The sequence below is a fragment of the Bombyx mori genome, chromosome 6 (genome assembly GCF_030269925.1).
Source record: "Bombyx mori chromosome 6, ASM3026992v2".
Lineage (NCBI taxonomy): Eukaryota > Metazoa > Arthropoda > Insecta > Lepidoptera > Bombycidae > Bombyx > Bombyx mori.
In genome coordinates, this window is record NC_085112.1 from 18,423 (window position 1) to 44,705 (window position 26,283).

A 26,283-nucleotide genomic window follows, 5' to 3' on the forward strand; every position below is an offset into this window, starting at 1 on the left:
GTTAAATGTAAATGAACTACATATATGTAGTTCATTTTTAATATATATATTAAAAATGTTGTGAATTTTCTTAAAAAATGCGAAGAAACTTTTTCCCCAACTTATTATTTATGAAGCAAACTGGTTCGTGATGTCTATGGGCACACCACAAACTGAACACCGCCGCACACCCCGAGGCTACTTCGCGTCAGGAACAGGTACCTTCACAAATACGTGTATCACCATGAATCGTTTACGAGCACTTAATGATTCTCCAGCTCATCAGTGCTCACGACAGGAAGGACAGTGCCCGGATAGGAATAGGAGGGACAACATCATCATGGTTTGTGCATAAGTGCGCACACAGATGAAATGGATCATAGTTTTCAAAATAGTTTATTTGTAAGGTAAAGGTACAAATAGATAATAAAAGTCATTATAAAGGTAGTATACAATAATTATATTATAATTGATAATATAAAGGAGAGGCAGCGCTGAATCACTGAGGCCGCTCCGGTCGCGTGCTCTTCGGTAAGATGATGCACAGCAGCCCGCTCGCTGCAACACAGAGAGACGGCGTTACTGAGCGTGCACAAGCGCGTCGTGGCACTGCTGCGCGGGACGTGGCGGCACTCACTGATGAGGAGGGTGCCGAACATGTAGATGGGCACGATGCAGTGCTCGTCGACCAGCGCGCCGAACACCACGTTGCCGACGATGGCGCCCACTCTGCCGCACATCACCGTCACCGCCATCGCCGTCGCCCTGTCCGACAGACGGGCCGCGTCAGTACACCTGCCCGCACGCGCACTCAGCACGACACACTCTGCATGCGCTGCACACACTCACGCGACTTTAGTGGGAAAGATCTCGCAGATGACGCAGAAGAGCACGGCCTCCGTGCAGCTCACGATGGCCTCGAACACGCACGACAGGATCAGGTTCTCGAGCGACGACCGCACCAGGTTAAGACCCAAGGCCGCCAGCCCGGAACTTATCAGCATGATCACTGCAACATGTCACCCCTCATTCTTCCACTGAACTTTGAGAGGAATTGGGCGCCATGAAACGAGCCCCACTCACCTAACATGAGTTTCTTGCCGACGATGTTGATTGTGAGGCCGACCCAAAGCGCGGTGGGGACGCAGCTCAGCGCCACCACCAGCGTGTGGATGTACACCTGGTCGTGCACCGGCGACATCGTGCTCTGGATCTTTAAATACATTGAAACGGTCTTACAGCTCTGTTTTCCGAAATATAGTCACCAGACACAAGGCTCTTTAGACAATAGAAGGATACTCACTGGTATGTCGGTCGTGGCATTGGCGACGGCCAGCGAAACCTCGCAGACTCCGGCGGGCTCGTCTCCGTACAGCGACGCGAACTGGCTGAACCGCTCGAAAAGGTCCGGGAACCACATCATTAAAGTGTAGTAACTAAAAAAGGGAAACCACTAATCACCTTCCAAAACCACAAAATATCACTGCACAAATCGGCACTCATCCCATTGTAGCTTTTGTTGTTCTATCTCTCACCTGAACATGAGGCCGAAGTCCACGAAACAGCACAGGACTAACAGTCCGATGTACGGGGGCGTGACGAGCATCTTCTTCCGGATCCAGAAAGCGTCCCAGCGCTGTCTCCAAGTGAGCGGTGCCTTGGTCTCGTTGCCGTTGTTGTCGGCAGACACCACCTCCTCCTCATCGCCGTCCCCCGCACTAATCATCGATTCGACCTAGGGAATGTCGATCACAGAAATATTAAAGTTATGGAACAAGCAGGGCGACCGCGCCGGAGGCAGGTGCCGGGTAGGTAGTGTAGAACAGTCACCGGGAAGTCTTTGGCGTCAAGCTTGGTATTGACGACAAAGATCCTGCGCAGCACGTGGAGCGCCTGCTCGGCGCGATTTGCGTGCAGCAGGTAGCGCGGGCTCTCCGGGAACGGCAGCAGAAGCAGCACCACGAGCAGGCTGGGCACGCCGCACGCCGCCACGAACACGCGCCACGACGTGTACTGGAAGTCAGCGTCGGCCGCCGTCAGTGTGAACCGCTTGTCCGGGATGATCAGAAACGCGATCCCTGCCGAGTGTTGACGCTCTGTACAATCTGCACGCTGTGTACACTCACTTGCCGCCACGTGTACTGCTCGCTGTTTGAAATAATGAACTAAATAGCGGTACAGAACAGGTCATGTAAATTGTTTAATTTGGTATTTCCTAGTCTTATCATTTGTATTAGATCAGTCAGATTCATCTACCTGGCAATAGTATAGTTCCCACGGTCCAAAACACCTCGAGCCTGCACAGCATCACGTCTCTGTGCCTCAACGACAGAAAGTCACCGAAGTAAGGGAAGATGAGGCCCGTGGCTCCGATGATTCCGAACCCGGAGAAGAACCTGCATCACACACAAGTCTACAACCAATAGTTAGGCCGGAGTCGGAGCAACTACGAACAAACACTCTTTTGAGTCGGAATAGTTGTCAACGTGAAGTAAAGTTAAACGTGATCATATCCTGTGATAGATACCTGCAAGCCAGGAACCCGGAGAAGGACTGCACAACGCTGGACAGGAACGCGGCCAGAGCATCCAAAAGTAGAGCTCCAATGATGGCGATCTTTCGGCCTCGAGCGTCCGCCAAGTTACCCCAGAAGTACGAGCCGACGCACATTCCTGGAACCAACAGGACCACCGTAATTAAATACTGAGAATTCACAAACCCAAATCGAACAGTCCATCAGCAACAAGCTCCATCAGCAGCGCTTACCGATGAGCGGCGTGGCGGTGAGGCGGCCCTTGTCGGAGGACGACAGCTCGAAGTCATTCTTGGTGGCGGGCAGCACGAAGCTGAGCGTGGTCGTGCTGAGTGCGCAGACGGCGTACACGGCGCCGCAGGACAGCAGCAGCAGCCACTGGAAGCATCCGTAACCTGCGCCACACGGGCACCGCGTGAGTCAGCGTGTCGCCGCGAACTGACGCGAACCGGAGCGGCCGCGCCGATTGATGTTGATGAGCTCAAGTGATTTGTATTAGTTGATGTCAGTGAGAAGTGATCGATCGCGACAGATGCAACGCACTGACGTATCATTATTGCTCGACATTGATGGGTTGACGGGTTGATGGCTTCTATTAATGTAGATTTACAACGCTCCTCGTCGAATATTTTTATTGATTTGTATCGATGTAGTTGTTCCTAAATAATGCAAGTCATTGGTGAACAGTGGAACGCATGTCAGTTACGTAATTAATACTAACTCCGTGCGTACTCGTGCGTGTAACGTAGGCATAGTGTTTGGATGTCTTGGAGGTTGCCATTACATGTTGCGCGAGTTATATTCTACAAGGAAACGCTCGTCCGCGCCCAGTACTCCGTCTTGCCCGAGGAGCCGAGAAGAAGAGAACAGGAAGCGAGTCTGAGAGGAAGCTCTTATCTCTCTGAACCGATCCACCGCTCTGAAGAACGATTTATATCCGTCTCTTTTGCCCTTGTCAAAGCCCTTAAAGACATTCGGGTTTTCTTTGACGCGGAGTTAGATTGCGACGCCGGCGAGCTCCAGCGGCCCGGCCACCGCTCCTACTTCCTTTACATGATAAACTTTTTTTTCTCCTACCTACGCCGAAAGTTTGGTTTTCCTCCCGCTGTACAGGGAAGAAAGTGTAACTTTTCCTCCCTGGGTACTGACAAGTGCGCATGCGCGTTAGTGTCTACGTCTGCTCTCACGCACCTAAAATTATTCGCCATTGTTGCGCTCGGGTAATTTGCAATGTTGTGTTTAGTGTAAAAGTGAAATAAACAAAAGGCAATAATAACATTTAATAGTGAAGTATTAAACAAAGATGAGTTCATCAGACAGTTCTTGTTCAATTAGTATTTAGAAATTAAAAAAACAGTGAAATTGTTTTTTTAGGAGGGGGGAAAAAAGTAGGACATTTCCTCCCGCGTTTGTGGCAAAAAAATAACAACTTTACAACAATGTACTATTGCCCGGAGTTTTATATCAACGTATGACGTTCCATGTTCCTTGTTACTCATAACACACATAGATCACTAGACGCGCCCCGCGGTTTCGCCGGTGTGACATCTTATCTTGTCTTATACCTTTAAACGAGCAATTCTTGAATATTAATATAATATACTTATATAATCTGAACCTCGGAAACGACACCAACGATTTTCATAAAATTTAGTATACAGGGGATTTCGGGGGCGATAAATCGATCTAGCTACGATTTATTTTCAGAAAATGTTGTTTTATTCGTGTTTTCAATAATCAACTCTTCCCGACATCTATTGGCGAATAATAATACTATTTTTCTTAATTGAGGGCAACTAACCGCTTTAAAGACACAACAAGAGGGCGTTATAAAAAAAATCATCATCTAGTGGTTGTTTAAGAGGAAAGAAGCACGATACATTTTATTCAGGATAAGGAGTTGCTTGTCTCTGCTCCATAAACTGGATTCTATAGGAGCGGTCACCACGGCAACTGTTGCAGCGCGGATGCTATGGTATTATATTTACGATGAATGCTTGAATAAAAAATCTATATCTATACTAACATTATAAAGCTGAAGAGTTTGTTTGTTTGAACGCGCTAATCTCAGGAACTATTGGTCCGATTTGAAAAATTGTTTCAGTGTTAGATAGCCCACTTATTGAGAAATGATATACCATCACGGTAAGACTAATACAAGTGGAGCACCAATAAAGAATGTTTCAAAATAGTGGTTTAAATGGCTCCTTAACATTCTATAATACAAAAATATTTTCACTTTCTACGTAAATGAAGTGGGGCGTAACATTTAGCGTTATGCAAAAGTAACTATTCCACGCGGACGGAGTCGCGGGCAAAAGCTAGTAAAAAATAAAAACATCCTGGATAGAACTTGCGTATAATCGTTAGTGAGAGATGTAGGCGTAGAGATGTAGATTGAAGTCTTCGTGGCCTAACGGATAAGACGTCCAGTGTATTCGTGTTGAAGCGATGCACCGGTGTTCGAATCTCGCTGGCGGGTACCAATTTTTCTAATGAAATACGTACTCAACAAATGTTCACGATTGACTTCCACGGTGAAGGAATAACATCGTGTAATAAAAATAAAACCCGCAAAATTATAATTTGCGTAATTACTGGTGGTAGGACCTCTTGTGAGTCCGCGCGGGTGGGTACCACCACCCTGCCTATTTCTGCCGTGACATGAGACCTTAGAACTTGTATCTCAAGGTGGGTGGCGCATTTACGTTGTGGATGTCTATGGGCTCCAGTAACCACTTAACACCAGGTGGGCTGTGAGCTCGTCCACCCATCTAAGCAATAAAAAAAAAGGCGAGATCGGAAGTTCTCGTGATGAATGAATAGTGTTTCGCCTACAGTTTGGAAGTGGCTTATCAGACACAGAAACGAAGGATTTTTGTTATGACATCATATTGATTAGATCCTAGTTCAGCGCCAAAGGCAATGCTAAAAAAGGATGGTCTCTGTTTGGTGGTCTAGTGCCAGTACAATGTAACAGATCTTCTTACGAAGTGTCACCAGCATTACTGCGCATGAGTACTGTGAGACAATGTACACAACCAAGTAGAATATCTAGAACATGAGGCCAGCCTTTTTTGATCTCTCGTCCCCGCTGCTCCTAGAGGACAACGCTCGACCTTATGAGGCACCGAATAGTTTCTAAACCGCAAGAGTTAAGATTAGAAGAGGCAGTACAAAATGACTTTGAAGAATTTGATGGTTTTCGTAAGCCTGATTTCTTCAAGAGGGGCCTTAAAAAATGACCACTGCACTGGCAGAGATACGTCGATACCAATTTAATTGATAGAAATAAAAAAGTAGTTTTTCTATAGTACGCGGCAGTTTCGGAGGTAGAAACCTAATATTGCGCATTCAAATTTATAATTTTCTCGACGTATACTTTATTGCTCATTGGTGTTAGCATAGTTGCAGATCAGATGCAGATAGATCCTCCTGTCCTCTATTTGTCAAACCACTTTTCTTCTTTTATGTTCAACACTATTTATTGTCAAGCTTATTGTTATCAATAAACTTTTGGGAAAACTTTTTTTTAAATGGTTAATAACAATTAAAAAGAGAAACTAAGCGTAAGATCAAATGTCGATAATAGGGTAGACACTAGCAGCTAGTGAGTGGCAATTTCAAACAAGCCAGAAATGTCTAAGTCTGAACACGAGCATAAACCCGCAGAGGAAGACATGCAATCAATCTACAGGACGTGGTTGATGTAACTATACATTGTCTATGAAAACATACCTGCTCAATTGGGCGTAAACATCAAACATGTATAGTACATACATATTATTAGAAGAACACAGAGTTGTTACCGGGGACGACACGCACAGCCGCCGCCATCTGCTCTCTCTCTCTCTCTCTCTCTCTTCCTCTCTCTTTCTCTACACACGCTCACGCCAACTTTATATTGTGTTTGTAAACTTTTGTTACAAAATTTACAAAGAAAAAAGATATTTTGATACAACAAACTTTAACATTTTTAAACTAAAATAAGAAGCTCTGTGTGTTTGATTTGTTAGTAATGCAATATGCAGATGTCGGTGGGATCTGCTCATGCGGCAAATGCATAGGATGCCGTCAACACGAAATCTAATGAGAAAATAAACATTTAAAGAAGACAGATTAGATTTACGGCACGCCTGCGCCGCCTTTAATCAAACGTGGAAAATTTGTATGTTCGCGTAATAAGGTTAATGGGTGCCGCGATAGAAATAGAAGGACGGGACGCACCGCGAGACGCGCGCCGCCTCACCCGCCGCCGGCCGCCGCCCGGGACACCCGGGGACGTGTCCGCGGCGCCGTGGGCAGCCCTGCGCCGGCGTTGGTTACGAGCTTAAAGGAAAACTCCCGATGGCGCGTCCGGACTCACCACCACCACTCTTTTTTTTTTTTTTTTTTTTTATTTTTTTTTTTTTATGATTGAAGGATTACTGGTGGCCCGGAGGCCTTTCCAGTTTCACCAGGACAGGTGGGCGAGCAAAGGCTCAGCCAGGAGGGGTGGGATTTGCTAACAGCTACCCGAGCGCCTCCGAAGGAGACCTAACAGCTCAAGAGCAGCTGCTTCGCGAATGAATCTACTACCGGATCGGAATCGCGACCCGCTGAGAAGATCCGGCGAGAAACTCAGCGAGCTGATTCATGGGTTAGGTTGCACGGCGAACTCTTTGTCGAGTTCGACGAGTACGGTTACCGAGGTCCCTAAGCCTGCTCCTAGAGCTGAAGGCGTCTAGTGCGAAGGTTATTGGATCTGATGGATCCGTAAGGACGTGTCTAGGGCGTCGACGGTGACTGGCTCCTGCATGATCAGGATTCGGGGAGTAGTCAGCGGCGGCTACGATAAGGCGATTATCATGACGCATAGCCTTATCGAAATACCGTTCCGACGCTGACTTCATGTATTTCTGTATAGATTCGAGGCCCAGGTCGTCGTGTAGGTCAACGTTCCTCACGAACCACGGAGCTCCGACGGCTAACCTGCAAAAGCGGGATTGTAGAGATTGAAGGGTGTCTATGTGCGTGCGGGCCGCGTGAGCGAACACCACACTCGCGTAAGTCATGACGGGCCTTATGCAAGTTTTGTAAAGTGTCACCTTGTTCCGAAGGGACATTTTACTCCGCTTACAAATCATGGGGTAGAGTCTACCGAGAATAAACGCGGCACGGTCACGGACTGATTTTATATGCGGGCGGAATGTCATCGATGCATCCAGGGTAACGCCCAGGTACTTGACCTTCCTGGCCCAGGGTATGGATTGACTAAAGAGAGTAATCGGGGGTGTGAGATTCCTCCTCCTAATACGGGAGGAAATCCGTGTGGAGCTTCCCCTCTGAAAGAGCACCGCAGTACTTTTCGCTGGGTTGATGTCTATGCGCCATTTTCGGAACCACTGTCCTAGGGCTAGGGCTGCGCTCTGAAGCTTCTTCGCGATTAGGGACTTGTTTCTACTGGAATAGTAAACAGTCGTGTCGTCGGCGAATAAAGCTAAATGGGTCGGCGGCGACCGGGGAATATCGTTAACGAATAAGCTAAATAGGAGGGGTGAGAGGACAGAGCCTTGCGGGACTCCAGCTGTGAGAGGTCGTGGGGAGGAGCGGGTTCCCTCGACTCGATATCGAAAAGAGCGGTTCGACAAAAAGTCCCGTATGATGAGCACGAGACTATCCGGCACACCCATGTTGAATAGTTTGAAAATCAAACCGTTGTGCCAGACTTTGTCGAACGCTTTTGCGACGTCGAAGAAGAGAGCTCCCGTGTATAACGGTTTTGGTCGATTAAGCCCCACAAGAATGTGCTCCGTGAGGCGGTGCACCTGTTGAACGCATGAGTGATTTGTACGGAATCCGAATTGTTCATCGATGAGAATGCCCTTGGATGAGACGAAGTCTCTGAGGCGTTTGTAGAGCAGACGCTCATACAGTTTGCCTAGAGACATGAGGAGGCTAATCGGGCGGTAGCTCGTCGGATGATTTTTTGGTTTACCGGGTTTATGTATGCCGATAACGTCCGCTTCTTTCCACACCGCGGGAAAGATACAGTTCGCCATAGCGGCATTGAAAATAGATGCCAACATCACGATGAGTTGGACGGGTAGAAGTTTAATAACGCGGTTGGATATACCGTCGGAACCGGGAGCCTTGCGAGGACGTAGGTCTTTGATCAAGTCTTTAACTTCCATCAGGGTGACGGGTGGTAACACATCAGAGGGTGGCAAGGAGGCTCTGCGTTCTACCTCACTGTCTACTAATTCTACATGCACAGGGTCCACGGATTGAGTGCTGGGCGTGCACTGGGTTTGCAATGTATCGGCCAGCAGCTCTGCTTTTTCGTCATCATCGAACGCCGTGAGTCGGCCTGAGGGGCCTACGAGGGGGGGCATAGTTACTACCGTATCCGATTTGAGAGTACGAGCTAAGCGGTAGTAAGACCTTTGGGAGGGCGCGAGTCCTTCTAAGAAATCAGACCATCTGGCATCTCGGACTTCGGCGATGCGAGACTTTACGTCGCGTTGTAGGGCACGCATTCGAATACGATTTTCCGCGGTAGGATACCTGTCGTAGGCGCGTATCGAGGCGTTCTTAGCTCTAAGGAGTTCCCTAATATCGTCGGACAATTTGAAGCGGTGAAGGAAGTCCTCCGCTACAACTTGTTTCGATGACCTATCTAATGTCGAGGTGATGTGTGACGTTAAGATGTCTATGGCTTCAGCGGTATCCTGAGGAGACGGGGTAGAGTCCGGGCTAAACGGTAGCGATGGTGGATCAGATTCAGCCAGGCTGATGCCCAGCGTGTGCCAATCCACCACAGTCCTCGTGACGGGAACGGAATCGGGAGCGCGACCGAGCTTCATAACCACGGGACGGTGGTCTGAATCTAACTCTGAAACTACTTCGATCGAGTGTAAGCGCAGAGTTACGTTTTTTAATAACGCTATGTCGAGTATATCCGGGCGATGCGCGATATTTAGCGGGTAGTGAGTCGGGATTAGCGGAGCGACGATATCGAAGGCGAGATTATCGACTAACGCGTCAAGCCGCCTGCCATTCGGGGTTGTGGTGTGTGAGTTCCACCTAATGTGTTTACAATTTAGGTCGCCCGCCAGAATGACAGAGCTCCCCATGCCGAGCAGCGCCTCGATATCACTGCTTAGAACGATCTTATCCGGTGGAAGATAAACGGACGCGATAACGATCGGCGCGTGTCCCGTCAGTGAGATTCGGCACACTGATGCTTCGATATTAGCGAGCGCGGGAGGATCGAGTGGGACGCAATGCAGGGCTCTTCTATAGTAAATGACGGTACCACCACCACGAGCAGAGAGCCTGTCGTTCCTGACCATGTTATAGTTCGCGATTTTAGGGTCACGGCGCGCGGGCTTAAGTAGGGTCTCCTGCACTAAAAAGATATCAATTTGATGGTCACGCAAAAAGTCAGAAACCTGATCACGCTGATTTGCGACCACCACCACTCCCTCCGTGTCCGTATACACACGCTACACGTCCTACGTTACCGTCCTACGTTACTGAACAGTTCATTTTTTTTTCAATTCCTTGATAAGGTTTACTTATAATTTTCATTAGAGATGTTAAATGAAGCCACATAGCTCGTACAAGGCATATGTCTTGTATGGGACAAAGAAGCTATTTAACAATCAGTAACTGAACAATTAGTAATATGTTCATTCGTGCGTGTGAAGGGGCCCGGCCGGCGGACCTGTACCTATCTGAAACAAGTCTGCGTCTCGCGGTGGCTGCCGCTGCAAGCGACTGTGGCGACACTCGATCCTCGCAGTCAACGGACGATCTCCTGTTGACCTAAGTGCTCAATGTACTCCGAGTATTCTGAAGAGCAGCTGTTACATCAGACGGGATGAGCTGATACCCTTCGGAGTGATGTTCCTCCTTAGCATTGAACAGCCCCGGACATGACTCACAGGACCTTTGTCGCGGCCTTTGTGGCGATAATATTTTCATGAAATCAGTTTGTTTTAGTAAACCAAATGAAAGCACCACTTGAACTTGTATGATTCACGAGCTACATATGTCCGTGGACACATCCTATATGGTGTACACTGTACGGCACAGTAATCACGCGAGCAGGCGGCGAGCAGAGGAGGGAGGGGGCGGCGGCGCTTCCATCGAACTGTCCGATCACAACAACAAACGGCCTGTGCTCATGTGTCAGTCTTATACCGGTCACTCACATTCGCACGAATACGCAAACCCGCAAGTGTAGGACGACATTTGCAAATGATTATGCAAAGTTTTCGCTGCATTTGTGGTTTTCCAAGCTGTGTCGGTTTTTTAAGAGACATCAAAGCGCGCGAACCGCGATCCTTCGCGTATAGTCTCCCACACATTCGTGTGACCGGTTGCGCCCAGGATTGCGAAGGCAACGGACGTTTCGCTATTTTCATAGATCGTGACGTCTACTGTGTAGCGTATCTTCATCAAAAGAAATCCCATAAAAACAGCATGGCTGTTAATGATGTCTGGGAAAGAATTCAAAACTCTTTTTCTCTTCAATGTTCTATTGACGAATAAAAAGGAGGAGAAATTCGTGAGACATTCGTAAACAAGTGTAGGAGGAAGCGCAAACGGGTTCGCAAATTGAGTACCGAACCCATTTGCACAGCCGCTAAGTTTGCGAATGAATGTTTGACGGCCCTTCACATGCGCGCAAACATTCGTACATTGTACATGTGAGTGGCCGGCATTAGAATCACACGTACGATATGAATGTAAAACTCAATTCATAGTCACTTTTACAAACGAGTTTTGATGAAAGGTTTTTAAAGAGAAGAGAAGAAAACTTTAATTTGAATGAAACCCATAAATTAATATTACATTGTACAATCTATATGAAAGAAATCAGCCCCGGGCTTGGTTTCGAGGACGCCTCTCTCGGCGGCCGCGCGGCGGTGACCGTCCCAACCGTGCGGTTCGCCTCGCGACTAGTGCGACGCGTACAGTGGGTTAGATCCCTAGTCAACCCTGAGTGCACTAGCTGCGTCGTGGTAAAATCTAAAACTTTTTATTTAGGTCTTCTAATAAAGTATGTAAAAAGTACAAATATTGTTGAAAGACAAACACAACGTTCACAGAAATATTACATGTGGTAAATGTATATAATGTTATCTATACATATCAATAAAATTGGAGTGTCTGTTTGAAATATTAACATAACCGCTTTTTACTACATGCATATGAATATATTATATACGTACCGTATACAGCAAAATAACATTTTTTACAATTTTTGTCTGTCTGCCTGTTTGTTTGTTCCGGCTGATCTCTGGAAGGGCTGGACCGATTTTGACGGGACTTTCATTGATAGGTAGCTGATGATTTTTTAGACTAGCTTCGCCCCGCGGTACGACAATAACCGCGGATAACATCGCAGGACTCAGCTATCAATAATAAAATTTAATGTTTCTGAAGCGAAGCGAGAGCGGGTCGCTAGTTAAATATATAAATTTAACAAAAAAAAAATTTAACACAACCACCGCCATATATTAGTTTAAGAGCGTTTATCGAAGGTTGCTGCTAGAAGGTGGTTGCAGTGTAGACCCCTGCTCCCTGCGCACTATCTTAGCCAGCCCCGGCCCGCACTCGCGGGTTGTGGCCGACATCGGCTCTGCGCGTCTACAGCCGAGTCCCCCTATATCTAATGGAGGCATTCATAATATGAAGGCTCATAATTTGCATCAAGTGTTCAACATTATAACAAAAACAATAAATATAATTTTTTTTGATTCTGAGTACACATTCTCGCGTTTGTAGTCAATTGTATAGATGAAAATATGATTCTCAGTCGTATGTAGAAGGGAGCGTGGTAATATTGACCGGCTCGAGGGAGAATGGGGAATTTCCATGACGGGAAACCCATGAAGAGTAGCAATGTGCCCCGCGCGTGTTCACACACACTTGTACTCAGCGAGAGGGAGGTCAGAGGGCGGAGGGAGTTGACAGACAATCATAATATCTGGTTTGTATACTTACCAGTAAAATCCATCTTTAATACCGTCACATTTCAATAAAGAGTAATTTGAAGGAAAAAATTCCATACAAATCTATATATATAAAAATGAATTACTGTTCGTTAGTCTCGCTAAAACTCGAGAACGGTTGGACCGATTTGGCTAATTTTGGTCTTGAATTATTTGTGGAAGTCTAAAGAAGGTTTAAAAGGTAGATAAATGCATTAAAATATTCGTAATTAAATAAAAATAACAATTTTATTTTTCCTTTGATGTGTCCCCCGTCGGACAAATTCCTTTTGTTTGTTTTGTTTATTTTATACAAAAGCTTAGGTCTTTTATTTATCGATTGAGGCACGAGTCTGCCGGGTCAGCTAGTCATTTATAATTTTATCTTAAAAGGATTATGCTATTAATATTCCCGTAATAAACAGTCCTGAGTTTCTGTCCAAATATCATCACACGTAGTCGTGGTTGAGACTCTTGAGGGAGAGAGTGACGCGTCGCACCGCGCCGTGCCGCGTCGCACCGCGCCGTGCCGCGCCGTGCCGCGTCGTGCACAACATGTCTGAGCATGTATTGAGAGCGCTATTAGCGGCCGGTCGTTATTCGTGATGGGCTTTTAGTGAAGTAGAGGGCGGCGGCCGTGACGTCACGCGCCCTGTGAAGGTTGCGCGAGCGAGGCCGCGACAAGACGCGTCCTATCGACTACATTACATCAGCAGACCTAAAATAGATCACGCTCCAGTTCCTCCCTCTACGAGTCGGTCGGTAGCCCCTCGTCCTCCGTCAATACTAGCTCGTCACAATTGTACTCCCTGACAACATCTACACATATTATGTACCCGATTTCATTTTGTCATTAAATGAAATTTGAAAAGCTTCAATTTGTGATGACAATTACCGCGATATGAATAGTCTTAACTAAGCGAAGTGCCCGGTGCCTTGTCTGTGCTTGTGTGCGGGTGCTTGTGTGCGGGTGCGTGTGTGCGACTGCGAGGGTGTGTGCGTGTTTGTATGTGAACATTTCGGAGTTTAGAAGAAGTTCAAAAGAAACAATAAGCCCCGCGCGAGCCGGCCGAGTTCTTTGATCGCAATGACAACGTTTATTTTGGCAAATTTATTTTTGGTCGACGTTTCACGGCCGCTCGCCGCAATCGAATGAGCAAGATGGCGGACTGCATCATTAAGCATTTCATTGTAATCGCCATCTGTTATCGTTTATTCCATATAAGGAACAGGAGTCTGGTCAGTCAGTCTGGTCGTCAGCTGCGGGAGCCGGAGCGAGGGGCGCGGGAGATCCACTCGGAGCTTACCGTGTCCACAATAAAACATAAATTAGTTTGACTCGGCTCGACTTGACGTCAGCTCGTGGACAAAACACATAAACTGAGCCTGCATCGTCGTAGAGGCGGCGCCAAGAGAACTTGCCTAGTTACGAGTATCGTGTCTACCCATTATTACCTTAATAATTAAGTGACTGTTTCAGTGATGTCAAAGCTTACACTGAGTCCAATTCCTTTCTTATGTTACTACCTAATTGTCCCAATTAGTCTTGTTTTGCCTAATATAGCAGAAGAAGTTGAGACGTGGTAGTCGGAACCCACCTGTGGGAGGTGTACCAACCAGGCCTAGGCACTCAGGTACTCGAAGGAACGGAACGTTTCAGTAAATACCATAATGCAATGTGCATACACTAAATATTTGTGCACCTATGTACACCTGATGGTAAGTAATCACAGTAGCTCATGGGCATCAGCATTGACAGGGGCACAGTCAAGCCGCTGCCTCCTGCAAAGTTGTTTATTGTCATTGAGCATTTGATTTAGTCGTTGTCCTCGGCGGATGAGTCGTGCGCCGTCCGCTACCGGCAGCAGACGCATGCCAGACAGGAAGATATTTAGAGAAGTTCACGTGTACTCGCAGTAGGACGCAGCGTGAAGGCGAGGCGGCCGGCTCGGCTCGGTGCAAACAGCCGCGCCTCGAGGTCACGCACCCGCTCCCCTCGCATTACCACTGGATTTACTGCCACACGACCCCATCGAGCCTCGTCTCGCGCGGCAAAGAATACGGCTACCCGAGGTATACAATCTACTCCAGACGAAGACTGGCCTAATACGTACTTGTCTCCTCGGGAGGGACACTACCCGCGCCACGAGCCATCGCCATCAATAAAAGCGATGATGACAAGCCTCCGGACTCTGTTAATGTCCACTGAAACAACTCGCATCATGAGCAACAATACTACGATACTACTAGACACGAATAAGACAAGTAAAATTAATTCACAATTTATCTACAATTGGTTTGAACTTGAGCCTTTATTACTCTGTAGAAGCCGTTCAATGGTTATATTGATTCACAGAAGTAGTGCGAGTACACTCGTGTAGCGCCAAGGACCGGAAAGTCCTGCAGCATACTAACGGCTAGCTCATCTGAGTACAGTATAACGTCGTCCGGCGACGCGTATCTACCGGCGCGGCGTGATTGTGTCGGTGTCCGAGCCCCGCAGGCGGGTAACAACCTTTCTGCTGAAGTCATTCGATTGACTTCCACAGTTCCACGGTGAAGGAATAACATCATGTAATAAACATGAAACCCGCAACAATTTTAATTTGCGTAATTCCAGTGTGTCTTGTGGGGGCGCGGGCGGGTAGGTAGCCAGGTAGGTAGCCTGCCTACTTCTGGTGTAAAGCAGTTATACTTTTCGGTTTGCAGAGTGGAGTATCGGTTATAATGTAAAAACTGAGACTTAGACGGTTGGCGGTATTTGCTTTGTTATGTACAGATATGAGCTTCGGTGACAACTTAACACAGGGTGGGCCGCAAGCTCGTCGGCCCATCTAAGCAATAAAAAAAAATGAGAGTCGCGGCTACGTTATGTGTACATTAACGTATACATTACCCTACACATTATCGTATCGTTGAAATGTCCACTATTCTTATTCTCGAATGATTAATGGCTGTTTTTAAGTAGCTGGCATTGTGTTGAGGTTATGGTACTGATGAAAAAGTAAAGTGAACATCAGGAAGGTCGTGAGCTAGCATTGAAATGAACGTAAAGGTGTAATGATTAGTTAAACTGACCGGCGTGATGCAGCGCGGTCTCGAAGGGCGCCCTCTGCACTCGATCTTTGCTCTCTGCGAACAAAAATAGAAATTAGTCGAAACTGTGCCAAGTGTGCGACGCGGCGACGCGGCGACGCGGCGACGCGGTCACGACGCAGCCTCGACGCACTCCGCGGGCCTGCGTGTGGGCTCTAGCAGCAGACCAGCCCCCACCGGCTGCAGCGGCGCGAGGCGGGTGAGGAAGTCCTCACTTCTCGCGAGTAGTCATCGCAATCCTGGATTTTTAGACACGCAGACGACGTCTTTAAACAAACACCAGCAAACTTCAATTTGAAAAATCAATATATTCAATGCCCAAATTCTAGCAGGTAGGATTCGCAGACGGCTTTTTTTTTTTTTTTTTTTTTTTTTTTTCCTACCTAAGCTGATAGCCCTAGCGGCTATTTCAGCGTAGCCTTAACTTTAGTAGGTGAGCTCACGGGGCTCAAACCTGACGATGTTGCTAACACGAACCCTAGCAAGAGTCGTGCTTCGCAGAATCTACCACCGGATCGGAAACGCGACCCACTGAGAAGATCCGGCGAGAAACTCAGTGGGCTGTGTCTGAGAGTTAATTTACTCGTCGAGCCCTTCGTCGCAAGCGACGGGTTCGACGAGAACGGTGACCGGTGCTTGAAGTACCTAAAAGCACCGTTAGTGGATCAGGAGGATCCGAGATGACGTGTTTAGGGCGACGTCGACTGCTTTCCATTCTGTCCGCAGGATCGGGAATGTAGTTACCGGCGGCCACGATGAGAGGGTTCTCGTGTCGTGCCGCTTTATCGAAGTGGCGCATGGACGCCGACTGCAGATACTTACTGATGGACTCTAAGTCCAGGTCGTCATGGAGGTCGACGTTCCTGACGAACCACGGGGCTCCGACGGCTATCCTGCAAAAACGGGATTGAATAATTTGAAAGGATTTTAAGTGTATGCGGGCCGCGTGAGCGAACACTACACTTGCATAGGTCATGACGGGGCGTATGCAAGTTTTGTAGAGTGTCACCTTATTTCTAAGGGACATTTTACTTCGCCTACATATCATCGGGTAGAGACGTCCTAGGATGAAGGCGGCACGATCGCGTACCGTCTTGATGTGGGGGCGGAATGTCATCCTACTGTCGAGGGTGACGCCTAAATATTTGACCTTCGGGGCCCACGGTATGGGCTGGTCGTACATCGTGATTGGGCGAACGGCGGGGGCGGGGTTATTGACGCGCCTAGTCGGGAGAGGGATGCTCAGCGTGGTGTTCGGAGGGCGACCCCTTTTGAAGAGCACCGCTGTGCTTTTCGTGGGGTTAATGTCGATGCGCCACTTCCGGAACCACTGTCCCATGGTGGTAGCTGCGGTCTGAAGTCGTCGATGAAGCAACGCCTTCTTCCTACACGAGTAGTAGATGGCGGTGTCATCGGCGAAGAGCGCCAGATGGGTCTCCGGAGACCGGGGTATATCGTTGATATACAAACTGAATAGTAACGGGGAGAGGGCGGAGCCTTGCGGGACTCCGGCTGTGACGTGACGGGGCCGGGAACGCGTTCCCTCGACTCGATATCGGAACGAACGGTTCGACAAGTAGTCTCGTATGATGAGCACGAGCCTGTCTGGCACTCCCATGTTATACAGTTTGTATATCAAACCGTTGTGCCAGACTTTATCGAACGCCTTCGCTATATCGAAGAAGAGGGCTCCTGTCGGAATGGCGCAGACGGCAACCACAGTTGTAAGTTAAGATGTAATTGTACTTGCCCGGCCAATACGCGAATACAGCAGGCCGCGTGCGTCTTACCCATTAGGCCACGGTTGAGTGTATAATTGCTATCGATGGTAATATAAAAAACTCCAACTAAACAGAATCGACCTCTCTTATCTAACAAACAATCAATGAACAAGTATGTGTTCTATAAATACGTGCAGTCACATTTCACAGCGGAGCTTGTCGTATTTATTGTTATTGTCAATGTCAGGCGATCGTCTAGAGCCTCGTCTTAAGAGATTCGATGCTTTCAAATGTATTGTGTAATGTTTGAGATCATTTCCATAGTGGTCACATCATTATTTTACACACGATTATTTAATTGATGGCATTTCCTTAGATATTTTTGAATGTAATATCTCCTCAGTACGAGAGAGTGCAGTTGTGTCGACGTGTGCCGGATCCGGCGCGTCGGCCGGGCCCTCGCCCCGCGCACCCCGCCCTCCGGTTAGATGCATCCATATTATTAATATTACGAATGTTTTTTTTTTTTGTTTTTGTGCTTTTGAAGTTAAACTTATTTAGGCGCATTGAATAAAATTTAACTCGCGACAGTTTCGTTGCTGCTAAAGAGAAAAGCGCGAGAGTGAGAAGATGACACAGCGTCTCGCGAACCCGTCGACCGTGGAGAGAGGGAAAGAACAAAGTTAGCTATGTTGTTTCGCTAATACACAGCCTTTCCTATTTATTATAAGAGCAATTTGATTTGAAGCTGAAAAATAAAGTAAGCCACCGAACTGTACACCACAAAAGAAGTTTCACATCTGTCACGTGCACCAAGTTGCGCGCGCAGCATTTATTTTGTCCTTTCAAGTTTTCACGTCGCAAACCATGCAATGAATTGCCATCGTTGTAAAGGTTACACTGTTTATAGTAAAAAAAACTTATTCCCACGGGCACTATGTTTTATTATCTTTAGAAAAATTACGTGATTTCAATTTTAAGAAAGTATTAACAATACTGCGGCTGCTTTAAAAAAATATCTTATTCATGAGAGAAACCATGTATTACAAAAACATTGATTTTCTCCATCTTTCACGTCGAAAAGTGACAATATATCATTAATTGTATAGTATTAGGTCCTTACATATGAAATTAGCGTTTTGTCGCACTGACCACTTTGATCTTTTTTTTGTTGTCCTTATAGACAGACAAGCATACGGCCCACCTGATGGCGAGTGGGTACCGTCGCCCATGGACTTCAGCAATGCCAGGAGCAGAGCCAAGCCGTTGTCTAGCGTAGAAATATCTCCTGAAATGTCTCCGTATCTGAAATATCTCCTCTTTGGTCAAGAATTCCAAATTGAAATTTATAAATTCATTCAGCTGGATGACGTTTTCAACGTTTTCGTTTTGGAAATTTCGACCTTCAGAACCAGCCCCATAGACGGTCGGAGACCAACGTGGAAAATCAAGAATTATAGGCTATTGTGGAAGCGGATCCATTACAAAGCACTTCAGAGATAGCTGCAGGCTTCGAGGTAAATGATAAAACTGTATTAATCCATGTGAAGCAAATCGGGAAAGTAAAAAAACTTGAACGATGAATGAGTTGAGCGAATCGAACTTGCAAACGCGCGTCGACTGCTGTGTTACTTTGCTCAACCGACACAACAATTAAGGGATTCTGAATCGAATCATGAACCCTGGGGACCCAGCCATATCCCAGCCATATTAGGGCACTAAACGACAATTGACTCAGACAAAAGTTACTTGTGAGTGTTTGGTGGACTAGCGCCAGTGTCGGCACGGGACAGCTTTCTAAAATCTAGCCAAACGATTACGGCAGATAATATCTATTGTCAGTAAGTGCAAACCACGAAGGAAGAACTAGCTGCCAAACAACCGAGATTGGTGAATCGCTCTCGGCCCCTGCTGCTTCACGACAACGCAAGACCACCCACTCCAAGAGGCTTGTGGAGAGTATTAAACGGTAGGTAGCGGCTTGGCTCTGCCCCTGACATTGTTGAAGTCCATGGGCGACGGTAACCACTCACCACCAGGTGGGCCGAATGCTCGTCTGCTTACAAGGGAAATAAATATATATATATATATACAACATGTAACATAATTAACGCACACCCTGAAAGTAATTTGTTCAGAATCGGAATCTGGATCGATTTTGATTGTTTTTTATGTACCAATTTTTTTTTCTAAAATTTAGTTAAAACTAAGTAAATTACAGTCACCCTACACAGCTAGCTAAACAGTTCATAGAAACGAAAATGGAACGTAAGTCAGGGTATTAAGACTTTTTAAAATGAAATATCTAATTAGTAAAAAAAAATATTATTTAATTAAAGAAATCTGATACTTATTTCAAGGCTAATAGTCTATTACAAAATAAAATACCTACGCACACAATACCAACCGCCGGCACACAGCAACACTACAATACATAAAAGAAAACCACGTAATACAAAAATAATTACTATCCCTTTCTTTCGTCGGCATAATATTCTTACAATAAACGGCAGGCTAATCCCGATGTTCGCGGCGACGCGGTTGCGTCGGCGGTGATCAAAGAAAAATCTAAACAACGAAGTCAACAAAATATTTTTGACAAGTCAGTCACGCCGCGTCCACCTTATCGATAAGAGGTCAAGTGATAGTGCAAATAAAATATCTCCCGTATTTCGCTATGTCTTTTCGGTCAGTGACCTCCTAGATCAGCTGATTTGACGCCTCTCGACTTTTTTTTGTGGGGGCGAATTAAATCGCTAGTTTATAACACAAAGACAATAAGTGCCGAAGAACTAAAGAATAAGATAATAACCGCCTTTGATAAAGTGAAAAGTGACATTGCAGTATTATCTAAAATAAAACAACAAATACGAAAACGGTCATTAAAGTGCATTGAACAAGGGGCCGGGCGCGGCGAGTAGGTGTCTGTGTGTGCGTGCGCAGCGGAGTGTGAATCGGTGACCATTTTATTTCCACGAAATGGGAATAACTAATTTCACAAATAATCAATGTTAACGCACATATAAATAATATTTGGTGTATGCATAGCGTTTATACTATTAAAGTCTAATTGGGGTGTTTGAGGGTGTGCGTTAAATATGTTACATGTTGTATATATATACTGCACTACAAACAACCACTAACTGAGATGAGCTACAATTGCAATGTCGGCGACATCTATCGCACTCCCCGGAAAACAAATTACCATTTTTTCCGGAATTTAGACAACTTCTTACAAAGAAAAAAATTCAACTCGGATGCGACAGTCTGAACCGCTTTCAAAGAGTTTATTGAGTCTCGCCGCCATGGTTTCTTTAGTAAAGGGTTCAATGAACTAACTACCTATGAGATGGAAAAAGTGCATAGATAACAACGGTACATACTTTGACTAATTAAATAAATTTCACAAAAACGAAAAGAAATGACTTTATATTCCTCTCGTACAAGACGCCAATTTCATATGTAAGGACCTAATAATTATATCAGTAGTGATTTTTAACTCATTGACACTTCTCTGACAACGCCGGCGGAGCCGCAGGTAGCACCTAGTATATTAGAATATCGTATATACATACACATTATGTGCTGCGCAACGTCACGACCAATTGTACTTGTATAACCCGCCCCGCGTCGAGTAGTCGAGTAGTCGCAACTTAAACAATTGTTCGCGTGAACAAATTGATCCGTCTCCGGAGAGTTGGCTAATGTGTCTCCACATTCGATATGTCGCACGCTAATTACTGACGATCTGGAACATTCAGCGCCGCCATCGCACTCGGCTGTACTATTTAATTAATCCGTCGTTCGTAATCAACACCAATAAAATGGATGCAGTGCGATCGTAACAGAGCCGGTCAGGTCGCGTCCGGCGCGGACCGCCATGATCCGATCGCATGGGATTCTGTAATGGTATGTGATTGATTCGCATCGTCTGTAATGACGCTCGTCAGAAGATCAGTGCTGGCTAAGTTTATCGTTCACACCGAGCATAGTCATGTGTAGCCAGCGGTGGAACGAGCGTACGTGAGTTACTTTCCGATTGTAACGCACTATAACTAGTTCCTGGTGGCAAGCAGCAGACGAGCGAGCCAGCTCCGGACCCCGAGTGTTGAACGTTCACTGGACCCTGCGACTGGACACAGCGACAGCGGCGCGGCGGCGGCGGCGGCGGCGGCGGCGGCGGCGGCGGAGGCGGCGGCAGAGGCGGCGGCGGCGGCGGCGGCGGCGGCGGCGGCGGCGGCGAAGGCGGCGGAGGCGGCGGCGGCGGCGGGGTGTCGGTAGCGGTTTATCTATGTAATAACACGTCCACTACACGGAACAGATAACGTTCTCGATATTGCGCGACCGACGTCACGCGCCGCGCTCAGCGCTTAGCGCCTTATTGCTATATAATTGCGCAGATCCGAGGGCCGAGGCCGCACGCCGCACACTATACGCCGCACACTGCTTGCCGCACATTGCACGCCGCACACTACACGCCGCACACTGTACGCCGCATACTGGACACTGTGACACTCTTACAGATCACCATGGAATATAGTAATTTTTTATTTAGTGGAATTCTAATCAAAATGTATTAAGAACTTAAATATTATTTATTGTAATTTAAAGAATCCGTCCGTTGGCGTGGTCCGCGCAGCGAGACGGCCGCTGCGTGCTTGTATCGAGCGCCGCGGCCGAGCCGACGCCGCGACGTTCTAGTCCCGCAGCCGGTAACGACGACTGTTTAAGTAAACACTGATCTAGCACGTGTTTTTTTGCTAAAACGTTGGTTGGACGAGCTCACAGCCCACCTGGTGTTAAGTGGTTACTGGAGCCCATAGACATCCACAACGTAAATGCGCCACCCACCTTGAGATATAAGTTATAAGGTCTCAGTATAGTTACAACGGCTGCCCCACCCTTCAAGCCGAAACGCATTACTGCTTCAAGGCAGAAATAGGCGCGGTGGTGGTACCTACCCGCGCGGACTCACATGAGGTCCTACCACCAGTAAAAGTGTCGTGTTCACAAACCATCTTCGATGAAGGAATAACTTCGTGCGACAAAATGAGGCTCGCAAAAATATAAAAATTGCTAATTCTGGGCAGCAGAGTGCTTGTGAGCTGCACGGGTGGGTAGCACCAACCCTGTCGACATTTGCTGTGAAGCAGTCGTTCGCTCCGGTCGGAAGGATCAGATGTTGTTCGAGTGAAGTCACGGCCTGATGTTTCAATCAGCTCCAGGAGTACCCAACTCCAGCTCCTCCGCTCATCCACTACAATCCATGAACACGTCCTTCTGAGCGACCGATTGTACTGCAGAGATGCGCAACGACTCCTATTAATGATCCTCATTAACCGCAGCGCTGTTCAGTTCTGCACAGCGCCCCCCACCCTGAGCGACTCTGCCTCTGCGACATACAATATGTCTGTTTGACGCTCGCTAGTATTCATTAAAATTTCGTAAAAGTCCGATAAGAGTCCGGTGAGCGACGGTCGCCGACCCGCGCCGTCCCGCGCCCTATCAGCGCACGCGCCTCTCCACGCGGGTCAGACCTCGTCTCGTCCACGTCGCACTCCAGTGCTGCAGTGGCCTCCACGGCTATTGTAAACAAACACGTGCCCTGTCTAATCTATGTACATATATATAATTTATGTTACAGAATTAACATTTTGTTTTATGTATGTAAAATAAATAAAGACCTCTCGTGAAATTGAATAAATATATATATAGTATGTGTGGTGTGTGTATGTGTGTGTGTGTGTCTGTGATATAATTGATGTCGCTTCTTTGGCTGTGAGCTTGATCTAGGAGCGTCACAAGGACTCAAGAAGACCAGTACATGTATATGACTGCGCACTACCATGCTCAGGGAGTCGTTCGGTTTGTATGTAGTTAATTTCAGAAGGGAAAAAAGCTAGTGACGCCAGATATTAAACAGAAACCAGCTTCAAGTTCAAGTTCAGCCCTATGTGAGATATCGCGCAGCGCGGACGTTATCGCAACTACGAGTATATTATGTACTTACTACATGCTCGTAGTACAAGTTCGGTTGTGTCCTCCCTGCTCCACTTCACACACAACTCAACTCAACAGAGATTGTTAGTGACGTGTTGTCACTAGGGACACGTGTGAGTGTGTAGGCCGTAGCCGCTCGTAACCCGTAGCCCGTAGCTCTCCGTAGGACCCCTCTACGACGCAGCGGGAAGGTCTTCATTTTTAGGAATACCAGGTTATTTGATATTAATTTAAATAGTAAATAAAAGTAATACGTAAGATGACCCCTGACCGCCTCAAATCAGAATATTTATTTACACCACGATAAACCGATCTTGACTGACATTGACAGCATCTAATGTCCGAAGCGTCCAGTGCCGGAGCCGCAGTATCCGAGTCGTGAGCGTGCCGAGGGTGCGCCGCGTACCCGACGTCGCCAAGATGCATGTGGACAACACCAACAGATGATCCTCGGCAAGCATCCCTCACAAGCAACACATCTCACAGAACATAAATACTGGAACAGTACGCATCGCTACTTCTAAAAACCTCTTGAAAATGATATTCTAGTAGTGGTAGTAGTGGCAGCAGTAGTATTAGTTTAATATTATAATTTCATTTAGTGAACTAGAGTAATTTCATCGACAAGAATAATACAAATTACAATCTGCACTCGTACATAATATTAATGTAATTCGGATGTCATTAAACAAACGACAAGACGTCGGGTGCCGCGACTGTTGCCGCCGTCACCCGGCTCACAATCAATGGCGGAACGTTCTAGAATAGTCTGTTAAGTCTAGAAGGGTCTTTACGTATGCTGCTAGAACACATTCCAATTATTGCAGCAACACTACAAAAACATACCGAGATGTCGTCCAAATATGAGAAACTACCCTCCGCGGGCCTTATTACGTTTATTGCGAACCTAGCACTGATCCGAGACTCGGGTCTCTCGTACTGTACAGGGCTTACAGAGTGTCGACGACCAAGGATACAACTTCTGCCCGAATATACGGTCTTTATTGCGATTTACTAGAAGTCAACAGTGAATCCACCAATCCACCTGCCTAAATAAAGCAACAGAAATAACGACGAGGGGTTATGAACAAATAGTTATCATTATCAAAATATGCAAGCAGGGGCTTCAAAGAACTTTCTGTTGCAATTACACGTACGTACGAATCTCATAACAGTGAGTGAATGAGTTTGTTGTTTTAATTAATTTAAAGGAATAGCAGGTTATAATTAGAATTCTCATGGGTACACGGTGCGCGGGGCGAGGGTCGGGGGGCGAGGTGGTCTCGCGGTTGCAATAGAATATTGTTGTGCTACAATAATAACATCATGTAAATCTAAACATGACGAAGTCTGGCTCCGCTCGTCCGGTCGCAGCCAGGGGCGGCCGTCCACACCTCCCTCGACAGTACACAGGCCACTACAGGCCACCACAGGCAGTCTGTTGCAGGCCTACGTTAACCTAGACGTGTGAATGTGAATGTAATATAAGTCATATTTACCTCCGTGCTCCTCCATGAGTGCGACACTGATTATCACAAGACACCAAACCTAATTAACAAATTGTAACTTACAACTAATATCACACAAAGATAGTATTTCTCGTAACGGCCGCGATACACTCTGTTTGTCTGTCCGCTTTATCCCATTTGTATTAATTGACAGAATGTAAGATATTAAAACTTTAATTTGACTCGCGAACGATATTTTAACGGCATTTATCGAGGAGTGAATGTCGCGTCTCGACTGAACGTGCGTGCGGTCGCGCGGCGCCGGACACTCTGCGACTGCCGACTACTACTGACTGACTCGGTCGGTGAGTGTGTGTGTGTGTGTGTGTGCACGATGCCGCGATGCGTCGCAGCGAGCAGTCCGAGGGCCGGTGACGAGTGGTGACGACCACCAGCGACTGCCAAGTGCCAACACTCATGTCCATAGAACCGCCGCGCCGCAACACACACCACATGAGCGAACCGGATCGCGCCCATTGCGTCATTAAAACTGCTTCCACTGATAAATTCATTCAAGAACCGAGAAGGGTTTTTAAACTAAAAGAAGTACTCATCTACAGTTTCGAAGAAATGACCCCCGCCTTGAGGTGTCAACTTACTCGTTATAGAATATATGTAATAAATACTGAAAATTATAAAAAAAAGGTATCAGTGTGAAAATTCTGGTATGAACTGTGAGACTGTGAGCTGAGACAGCACAGTTGAGCACAATTGAGCACAGTTGAGCACAGTGGACCGTTACAGCGTCACCCCGTCACACGTATGTCACGCCGATGACATTCAGTACAATACGCGGTATGTTAGTGTAGGTAGGTACTTATAGGTTGTACATATTTGAGGTGAGCGAAATGTAGCTATCAGTAACGGTTCCGTTACTTTAATGAATTCTGAATATTAATGGCTCTTAATTTTTAAACGTATGTTCTTGTGTTGAACGTAACTAGCAGTCGCGGAGGGGTTGACAACACTCAGAGTGATCATGTATTTGCTCAAATGAGACAACGTTCAGAGCCTCGTCCTCGGGAGTGTCCATCCCTGTGCCTCGAGGAGTCAGGCGCCGCCTTCCCGCTACATTATAGCTCAGTGAGTTATGTTTGAGGGTACGCGTTGTCAGTCCGCGCGGACCGCCGCGCCGTGCGCCGGCTATACAATACTCTTGAAATATTGAGGTCACGATTCAAGGTCACGTGGTCATGACCATGGACACTTAGCGCCTATCTAGTGCAGTAAATAGATAAAAAACAGATTAGGTATTGACAATCAATATCAAGTTTGAAGTGGGAGTTTAAGATATGTCCTTTCAACCCGTACAGTCATAAACATATTTGTAATTTCATGAATTAAGTAGGTAAAATGTTTATCTAATATATAAAATTCTCGTGTCACAGTTTTCGTTGCCATACTCCTCCGAAACGGCTTGACCGATTTTGATGAAATTTTTTGTGCTTATCCAGTATCTATGA

The 26,283-nt window shown here is 46.7% G+C and overlaps 2 protein-coding genes across 4 annotated transcripts in view; one reads left to right on the forward strand and one right to left on the reverse strand.

The window, feature by feature from the left end:
• Positions 1-359: 359 nt before the first annotated feature.
• Positions 360-26,057, reverse strand: LOC101741524 (synaptic vesicle glycoprotein 2C). Of its 3 annotated transcripts, none has more exons than XM_004926552.5 (12): positions 24,812-26,057; positions 15,574-15,627; positions 2,746-2,907; positions 2,507-2,651; positions 2,236-2,375; positions 1,810-2,057; positions 1,515-1,714; positions 1,283-1,415; positions 1,063-1,192; positions 829-988; positions 617-744; positions 360-537 (listed from the first exon to the last, which is right to left on the reverse strand). In XM_004926552.5, exons 1-12 carry the CDS (start codon positions 24,825-24,827, stop codon positions 479-481), a joined length of 1,575 nt encoding a protein of 524 aa, XP_004926609.1. In that variant the 5' UTR covers positions 24,828-26,057; the 3' UTR covers positions 360-478. The 3 variants fall into 3 exon arrangements, with proteins under 3 accessions (XP_004926609.1, XP_062524896.1, XP_062524894.1); XM_062668912.1 differs by adding an exon at positions 16,414-16,484 and having other exon boundaries at positions 360-744; XM_062668910.1 differs by having other exon boundaries at positions 360-744.
• Positions 22,256-26,283, forward strand: part of LOC101744652 (synaptic vesicle glycoprotein 2A) — a 38,968-nt gene continuing 34,940 nt past the window's right edge. The window contains exon 1 of the mRNA XM_038011774.2: positions 22,256-24,465. The gene's annotated coding sequence lies outside the window, so the exon portion shown is untranslated. The remainder of the gene's footprint in view (positions 24,466-26,283) is intronic.

Bases quoted from the DNA above. Each gene is read 5' to 3' on its own strand.
- LOC101741524 (XM_062668910.1), bottom strand. The intron at 2,058-2,235 runs GTAGATGAATCT...AACACTCGGCAG, and splicing joins GGGAACTATACTATTGCCAG to GGATCGCGTTTCTGATCATC. The intron at 1,416-1,514 runs GTGAGAGATAGA...TCCCTTTTTTAG, and splicing joins GACTTCGGCCTCATGTTCAG to TTACTACACTTTAATGATGT.